The sequence below is a fragment of the Lipotes vexillifer genome, unplaced genomic scaffold (genome assembly GCF_000442215.2).
Source record: "Lipotes vexillifer unplaced genomic scaffold, Lipotes_vexillifer_v1.1 scaffold783, whole genome shotgun sequence".
Taxonomy (NCBI): Eukaryota; Metazoa; Chordata; class Mammalia; order Artiodactyla; family Lipotidae; genus Lipotes; species Lipotes vexillifer.
Window position 1 is genome coordinate 445,924 of NW_006793239.1, and position 9,466 is coordinate 455,389.

Consider the following 9,466-nt stretch of genomic DNA (forward strand, 5'->3'; position numbering starts at 1 on the left):
TGGCCCTCTCCCTGTTTGTGCCCTCTCCTGTTGCGGAGCACAGGCTCTGGACGTGCAGGCCCAGCAGCCATGGCTCACGGGCCCAGCCGCTCCGTGGCATGTGGGATCCTCGCAGACCAGGGCACGAACCCGTGTCCCCTGCATCGGCAGGCGGACTCTCAACCACTGCGCCACCAGGGAAGCCCTCCTCTGAGCTTTTGATACCAAAAGGCAATTAGAATACCTAAGCTCCCTTCCAGTTGTAAGCTGAGACACTAAGTCCTTAAATGTACAGCTTTTTACTGTGTGCATAGAAATCAAATACTCTGTCAAGCCATGCAGTTCCATCACTGTTAATAAAGTATGATTATTTTGGTCCACTGTTGATGTTAGCTGTTAGACTATAAAGTCCACGAGTATGTGATTGGTCTGTTTTGCTCATTTGCTATATCCTAGTATCTAGTGTAGGGCCTGGCACATGATAAAGTATCCAGTTTGGCAAGCTACCAACTGAATCCTTTTGATTGCTAGATGTGATGTGCTGAGTGCTGTATCTGCCTTCTCAGTCAATTCTTAAAGCCATCCTATGAGGTATTGTTGTCCCCCACTTCAGACTTAGAAACAAAGTCTCAGCATGGTTAAGAAATCAATCCAAAGCTACACAGCAAGTCAGTAGTAAAATACAGATTGCAGTCCTGATCTTGTTCTGAAGCCCAGCTCTGTCTAGACCACATTTCCCCCGCAGTAGCTGGGTGAGAAGCAGTCAGCCTGCTTCACTCACAGACATGAAATCCTTCAAGCAGACTGTGGATCCCAAATGCTGCTCATGGCTCTCTGCTTGCATAACTGGACAGCTGATGTCATACATGAAAGGCTCTTGTCTTAAAGCAGCATTGTCGCCCATGAGTTTGATGGTCATCTGATGCTGGCCAAGCTGTATGAAAACGGCATAGTAAGGACAGAGTGCTAGTACCTCAGTGGGAATGGGGATTCCAGAATACCATCTGACCCAGCTGATGGGTAAAACCCTTAACGTTGGCAAAACCCTTAAATTATCAGTACCACGGGTTCTAGAAGGTCCCTCATTCCTGTACCAGGAGATTCTATAGCCTCTTTAGATATCCCAGGAAAGACTTATACATTGGCAGAGAATAATAGTTCCTTGAGTTTCAGGGCTCAGAGTCCAGTTTTTATTTTCTTTTTACATTCACCCTATATCTGAGTATCAAGGTCCTGTTTGGTTTGGGGCCTGTACCAAGAGATTCAAATACACTTATTGAGCACCTATGTAGCAGCCATTGTGCTGGGTGCTGGACGGAGCCATCTTTGCCATTTCCCCTGGCCCAAGGAACTCACAGTCTAAAGCAGGAGTCAGCCAACAATTTTCTGTTAAGTGTTAGTAAATATATAGACTTTGTAGGCCACATACGAGTGCTAACATGTTTTAAAAACTCCCTAAAAAAACAGAAAACATTCTTAGCTTGAGGACCATCACACACACAGATCATGGGCTGGATGTGGCCACCCACAAGTGATACTCTGTAGGCCTCTGGTCTAAAGGAATGCAACCCTAAGCTCCCTAAAGTTGGGAAAGGCGTTTCAGAAGGGAAAGTGTTAATTACTGGAGATCTTCAGTATAGAATCAGATGAAGTAGACTGTTAAACTTGCAGACTTCTAGGATGTACCCCAGACCTATTAAGTCATCAACTAAATGAACTAATTCTGTTCTTTCCAAGTTCCCTAAGTGATTGTTTGCACACTAAAACTTGGAAACGACTTAGGTTGCTTTTACTGCTCCTAATAACCCTGATTGGGCAGTACTGTTGCTTAACAGTAGAAAACCCTATTGTTCGGCTTCTGCTGGCCTTCCAACACATGTTTTTACAGCCTAGAGGTACCAGCACTCTATTTGCCAGCCCCGAAGCAGCCTCCCCTTTTCCATGGGGGTTACAGATCAAAATAGCTCATGTTTGATCATTTGTTGTGTCTAGATGCTATGCCAAGTCCTTCATCTGTATTATGTCATTAATCTTTAGACACCTTATGGAGAGATATCATAATCCATTTTCCAGTGGGCAAGTAGAGGCTTAGAAAGATTAGCTAACTTACCCCAATTCACATCTAGATAGTGGCAGAGCCAGAAATCAAGCCCCAATCCTCAACTCCAGGGTCTCTTAACCTCAGCGTTGGCATTTGGGTTCTAACATGTCTGTTACTGAGGGCTCCTCTGGGCAGTGGAGGCTATTTAGCAATATCCTTGGCTTGTACCCACTAGACGGCCAGTAGCTGCCCTTTCCTGCCCCACCCCTCAACCACCTGTGATAACCAGAACTGTCTCCAAACATTGCAGGATGTTCTCCGGGATGACAAAAGCAACCACCCTGATTGAGAACGACTGCTCTGCTGCAAAGCCTTAGCTCCTAGGTTACAACTTCCCAAGCCACTCCTCAAACAATTACTTACTGCTCTTGTGGTACAGGTTTCATATGGGGCCTTCAGGGTGAGCTTTTCTGGGTCCAGAACATAAGTGCAGTTCAGCATTTCAAGACCAAGGGGATCTACAGAAGCAAGAGCAATTTAGACAGGAGATGGCCAAGAAGCACATTTCAGTGACGTTGAGTCAACCAGAGGTACGTAGCCAAGACTGCCAATCCACTTCTAAGGCACTTCAATCACTTCACCTTTTATTTTCCCACCTGAGTGATATAACCCAAGCTCTGGGAAATGCTGTGATTTGAAGATAGATGTTTCCTAGGGGATTCTGAGATAAGACAGATTTCCAGAGAAAGACAGGGTCTTCCACTCTTGGAGGCATCATGCAATTCAGGGCCCCTGTGTCATCATGGCTTTGGGGTGCCAGTTGCTCCAGGGTTTGGGTGCTCTGCTCACCAGAAAATGGACATGGCCTTGAGCCAAGGGCTTCTATTAAGTAAGACTAAGGTGAGATAATACACATTACTTACCCACCACAGATGCGTGCTGTATCTTGTTGGCAAGAATGCTTTGAAACGCCACTATCATTCTATTTTCATAGCAAGTGACAGTACCTGAAGAGCAAAGGAAACACATGGCGCATCTTTGAACACAAGAGGCACGATTCCTACAGAAGTGTATTGAGGGAACTCTCCTCTCCAACAGACAACAGGGAAGATGCCAGTTGGGAGAGGCAAAGCTTGCCTACCAGCCTTGAGGAACTTACAGATTGGTGGGGAAGATATAACTACAATGCAAGATACCAAGAACTGTAGGGAAGGTATCAATTAGGTGCCTAGGGCTTTCTGAAGTACTCCAGGATAAGCCTGGATTCGGGTTAACACGCATGCATGCAGGAACCAGGCTGGAATCCTGATGGAGATGGGGATGGTAGGTCTGTGAAGAACTGGAGTTAAGTTTTGTCTAAGATTTTTCAATCTGAAGTTTAAAAAATGCCCTAAGTAAGCCCAAGGACACACTTTTTAAAGACTAACCAATCTGCCTGTAACCTGACACTGTGCATCCTCTGGCTCAGATGAAAATTTTGAAAAACTCATTACAAGTGGAACGGCTCTGATTTTGTCTGTTACGTTGATGCTTTCCTTAAGCGTGAGCATGTGTTTGAAGGCGACTGCTCCCAAAGATGGGGGCTTAGTGTGTGGTTTGCTACTCTTTGGATGCCGTAAAGCTTGAGGCAGTGAGGGAATAGAAGGTAGTACAGGTGTTTTTGCACTCCATTTAGCTGCTAGAGCAAGCTCCAGGTAAGCAATGGAAAAACTGTAGTGACTTAATCAAGGTTATAAAGGGAATGAGTGGAGATTGTCTAACCTATGTTTGTGTTTCCTGGCCGTCTAGGCAACCTAGGTGCAATCTGTTCGAGAGATGCTTAAGAGCACTTCCCTCACCCAAGAGGCCTACCTGGGAAGGCAGGATCCACCAACTGATGAACACGTATTGAGTTCACCGAAGTCAAAAGGACGAAGAATAGAGGAAATGACCTGTAGGTGCTGGAGGGCATGGTGGGGGAGGGTTAAAGAGGGATGAACTTCAGCAGACAAGGACATTATGCCCTCTCCCTTCTGCCCCCAGTTACCTCCAGGCTGCACTGAACCAGCTTGAGGGTCTCCCACTGTCTCCTCTCTGCCTGCACGCCATGACCGAAGACACCACCAAATCAGCCAGGCAGAGGGGTGTGCTGCTCTGTGCTTTTATAGCAGGAAGCAGGACATGATCCCGCCCTCTCCCCACTGGAGACACCTGAATCTTCTCCAGCCCTCCCAGCTGAGAGGAGGGCACTTGGGAAGGGAGAGCCTTTCCAGAAGGCCTGAACTAAGCGGAGTTCTGCGCTTTCTGACACTTATCTTGCTGTTCCACCAGCTGCTCTGCAGGCCAGCCATGAAACCAGAGTTCCCTGAAACTGGCTCCAGGTGAATGAATTGGTGCCTTTTTTCTGTAACACTGGGAAAAATTAGGATCTTTTGGACAAAACCTTTACAACTCAAATGCACAGTGAAAGAATGTGGTGGGATTTTTTTGAGGAAAGAACGTCTCTTATTCACGCTATCTTTAAGTAAACCTTTCCTTTAAGTTACTCCTGGTCTCCTGGCTATTGTGGACACCATCCTGGCAATGTGCATGAAGAAGTACCTTTAAAAAAAATGGATGAAGCATTATTTTCCCCCAAGTGTAGATTTTAAGCTTACTTCAAAAAATGTCGACAATTACAGAAGGATATGGAGAAAAGGAAAAAGTCATCCAAATTTTACCACTGCTAATACTTAGGTATGTAACTCTATGGTCTTTTTCTACAAACACCACACACACTTAAAAACAACCTGAGATTGAAGTATAAATTATGTTTGTAACCTGCTTTTACTACTTTATATGTCATGTACATTTTCCATATCAAACATAAAGCTCTCCATTACCATTTTTAGGGTTGCATAGTATTCAATGTCTAGATAAATCAGTGTTTAACTGTTCCCTAATGATGGACATTAATATAGCTTCCTATTTTTCATCATTATAAACAATAATCTGATGGACATTCTTGTACATTTCACTGGTTAACTCTCAGGATAAATTCCTGGAGGTAGAAATTCTGGGTCAAAGGGAATAGTGATCTAAATAACAATGTCACTGTGTAGCAATTAGGAGTTTACAGGTGGAGAGACTGAGGAAAAGCAATTTGCCCAAGCTGGGTGTCAGGGCCAGGGCCAGACTGAGATACCTAGATGTCTGCAGTCCATGTTCCATAACAGGAGATAATGCTCAAATTCTGTGCAAGTAGTGGGGTGGCACTTGAAATATTTATTTATGTTGTTTTTTATGTCTTTATTTATGTCTTTATGATATAACTTGAGGAGTAATCTTCATTCCCTGTTATAGGTGTCTGAAATATGGTTGGTTAGAGTAGTGGTTTCCCCAACTTCCTTGATCAAAATGATCACATGGGGCTCTTATTAACATCACAGATTCCTGGGGCCCACCCAAAAGCTGCTGAATCAGGCTCTCTAGGGGAGGGGCCTGGGGTACTGTATGTTTAACAAGCCAGGTGAGTCTTATGATCAGGAAAATTTGGGAAATATCTGGAGGGAGGCAGGCAAGAAACAATGATTGCCAGTGATTAACTAACTTCTTTATGGGAATCAGTTGATTATATACCAGTGGAATAGGGAAGAGGGAGCAAAATCCAGGATAAAGCAGGATTTTGAGGATAGAGATGGTGAAAGGATTTAGATTCTGAGCAGAAGCATGATAGCAATAGTTACTCCTAAGCATATTTTCCGAAAAGTGGGACCTTTCTACAACCGCGAAGGTAATTTGTTACCACGATGGTTAAGACTGTGATAAGAAGACCATTGGAGAGATTAGAAGACCATTCCAGCCATTAGAGGATGGAATGCAGGAGCAAGGTTCAGAGAGACCTATTAAGAAGGTGGTCAGAGAGGTAATAGATTAATGTGTTGCTCCTCCTTCCCAGGCCCCACCCACAGGCTTGCTTCCCCCAATACTGTATCTTTTTTCCAGAGTGTGGGGTCTTGCCTTGGAAAAGGCAGCTCTGGTCAGAGCCCTAAACTGGGGGCTCTGGGAGACTAAGGGGCAGCACAAAGGCCCTGAGCAGGAGGCATGGAGAGAAGGAGGACCACTGTGAGAGCTGGTGAAGGTGGTGAGTGCACCAGAGATTAATTTCACTTGCCTTGCCTGACCCAACCAATGCTGTGCTTGGGACAGTCACTGAACAACTAGCTCCAGGCCCCTAAGAATCAATTCTGCATAAGGGCACAAGGATACAAATGTGTTCAGTGTAGCCAACTTTGAGAATGAGGAAGACATGGCTCTCTACAATAAGAAGGGGTCTCATATCACTAGTTAGGAAAACTAAAACCTTTACAAAAATAATAGATCCTTAATATTTTACTAAATAAACAGTAGGATCTCTTTCAGATGTATTTCTGTTTTCCACATTCTTTTCAATGAGACTTTTTAACTGTGTTTATAACTACAATGTGTTCCCTCTCCTCTTCTGTGAACGCCCTGGTCTCTGCTTGACGTATGAGGCCTCTTCTCACCTGTTGCTAATCACCAGGCATTTCTTGAAGAGAGTTTTAGGTTGTAGTGCATAACAACAATGCAATATTTTTGCCTCCTTTGGGCAGGTGCCCTCCTCACTTTCTGAAATGCAGTTCTTTCAAACAATAGTTCATAATTCTTAATTTCCAATCCCGTTGCCTTACTTTCCACAACAACTGTAAAAGTATTAATTGAAGATGACCTAACTGTTACCATCAGGAGATGGTAGGATAAACTCTGGAATACTGTTCAGATATTAAAATAAATCTATGGATTCAACTGGATCTATAAATGCTGATATTAAAGACATCCACAATAAATTGGAGTATTAGAGCTGTATGATTAGTATGTTGTCATATTTTACTTAAAAAAAGAAAAATGAGAAACGTGTATTTTCTATCCATTTATGTGTCTATGTGTGGGTATAGAAATGTGTGTTTGCATTTATACGCCGGGGAGCCAACACGTTACCTGAGGGAGGAGACAGTGCAGGCATCCAGGCAGTCCACACCAATCCAGCTGTGCTGGACATTCACAGCTGTCATCTGTTCTGATTTGTTTGTGCTCTTGCTGTACTGGTTATAAATATATGTGATGCATCATTCCCAGAATAGGAATAGGGAGATGGAAGACTCATACTTCTTTTTTTTTTTGGACATCTTTATTGGAGTATAATTGCTTTACAGTGGTGTGTTAGTTTCTGCTGTATAACAAAGTGAATCAGCTATACATGTACATATAGCCCCATATCCCCTCCCTCTTGCGTCTCCCTCCCACCCTCCCTATCCCGCCCCTCTAGTTGGTCACAAAGCACTGAGCTGATCTCCCTGTGCTACGTGGCTGCTTCCCACTAGCTACTTTACATTTGGTATCATACTTTTTTTTAAAACTTCATTCACTTCTGTATGGATTGAGTTATCTTGGTGATAAATAACCAATTAAAGTAATTTAAAAGTAACAGTAAACCTGATTTGTGTATAAGTGATCTACAGAAGCTGTAGAATGAAAGGCCAATGAATTCAAGCTTCATGGTATAAAGGTATATTGCCCAAGTGAGAAGATTTGGTTCATGAGGCTTTCAAAGTCCAACTCCCCAATATAAAATGAGGAAATTAAGCTTAAGACATTCTGTGACTTGCCCAAGGTCATACAGAAAGTTAGTAGCAGAGCTCCAAGGAGAAACCAGATCTTCTGATATCTACTCCCAGGCTCATTCTAATTCATTATGATTTTCTGTGTGTGTGTGCTTGTGTGTGTATGAGGGGGTGTTTTAAAACTCAGTGCTTCTCTTGCAGCTCGCTTGGCTTTAAAAGTACAAGATGGCATTAATTAGAATTTAGCAGTATTAGATAAATAAGAAATACAGAATCTTCTATCAGGCTAACATACCTTAAAATAGCTTTCAAATATGAAATATGAATGTAACTTGGAAAAATAAGATTGACTATGTTAATAAGAATGTTCTTGAGCATCATATAGTAGTTCCTTTAACTATACAATGTAACTGTACAATGTTAATGTCATTTTCCGCCTTTGGATCTTTAGACAGATCAAAATTGAATGAGCCTTGTAACGGTGATGGATTCAGAAAGAAATAGGGCAAGGGCATAAAAGGGTTCATTGATCTGTTAATGTAAAAATAGAGCAGCTTAGATAAATGAGTAACAGAAGGCTCAGAAGTTCTAAATAAAAGCTCATTTACATACAAATATTAACATAGATTACTCTATAAGTAATAGCTAGGGTAATGGTTACCATAGAAATAAAGAAAATGCAATACAGTGTAGTCCTTTTAGTTGATAGAATATGAAATGTTAAAGTTCTTAAGGTGATATGGTAGATTAATTGTAAAGGTGCCAATCTTCCACCCCTCCCTGGACTCCCATCCTTAGCAGCATGGTTTGCAGGTAGCCTGGTCCTCCTACCTGCTGAATCTGACTGGCTTTGTAACTTGCTTTGGCCAACAGAATGTGGTGGAAGTGATGGTATGCCAGTTCTGAGACTAGATCTCTTGAGGCCTGTACACATATGCACTGTCCCTTAGCATTCTGCATTCACTGTGACAACAAACCCAGGGTATCCTGCTGGTTGATAAACAATCACAAGGAACAGAGACAGGTCATCTAGGCTGAGGCCATCCTAGAGCAACTAGTTCCCAGCCGACCTGCCAGTTGACTGCTGATGAATGAGCGAGCCAAGCCGAGGTCAGCTGAGCACAGAGGAATTGACCAGTTGACTGTAGACTTGTGAGCTAACTGAATGCTTATTCTTTTAAGCCACTTAATTTTGGGTGTTTGTTAAGCAGCATGACTGTGGCAGTACTTGTCTGTGACTATTATTTAGAATTCCTGTTTCAAAATGAGCCCAATTTTACATTATGAAACTGTGGGTATTCTCCAAGGGAGCATTTACCGACCCACTATAAAACTATGAAGTCTCAAAAGAAGCAACACACACATTTGTCCAAGTGCAGACAAAGACTGTCTTTAAGGGGTTTGCTTTCTGATGGGAGAGACCAAATGACTACTTATGTAACAAATAAAACCTAAGCATAAATAAGTAAACTTAAATACACACAGGTATATTCTTTTCTGTCTGGTATCCTTTTCTCTTCTTTTGGTGGGAACTCTCTTTCCCATTAGATATAGTCTTGGTGAGACTTTCAGTCAAGCGGCCTCCATCACCCTTTGGACAAATGGTAGGCACATGACTAAAGCTAATCAAACAAGGTCTATGGAATTTCAGTCTTGATCAGGGTAACCCAGGTTGAAACTCAGCCCATTTCCTGAAGGGTTGTCTCTTATTCAAGTAACCCCTAATTCTGTTAAATCTCCCTTCACTAAATCTCTGTAATCCACCCCTTTCCCTTTGGGTTTCCCTGGGGGTTTTATAAATCCATGCCTTTATAATTCACATTTCACACAGAGTACTGGGAAAGAG

The 9,466-nt window shown here is 42.8% G+C and overlaps 1 protein-coding gene across 1 annotated transcript in view; it reads right to left on the reverse strand.

Moving 5' to 3' along the window:
- The window catches only part of ZP2 (zona pellucida glycoprotein 2), an 11,715-nt gene extending 7,584 nt beyond the window's left edge, over window positions 1–4,131 (reverse strand). Inside the window, exons 1-5 of the mRNA XM_007466280.1 lie at window positions 4,047–4,131; window positions 3,872–3,951; window positions 2,944–3,027; window positions 2,444–2,538; window positions 761–913 (exon numbers count right to left, since the gene is read on the reverse strand). Of these exons, the coding sequence (XP_007466342.1) occupies window positions 761–913; window positions 2,444–2,538; window positions 2,944–3,027; window positions 3,872–3,951; window positions 4,047–4,108 (474 nt within the window). The 5' untranslated portion in view covers window positions 4,109–4,131. The remainder of the gene's footprint in view (window positions 1–760; window positions 914–2,443; window positions 2,539–2,943; window positions 3,028–3,871; window positions 3,952–4,046) is intronic.
- Between the last annotated feature and the right edge of the window lie 5,335 nt (window positions 4,132–9,466).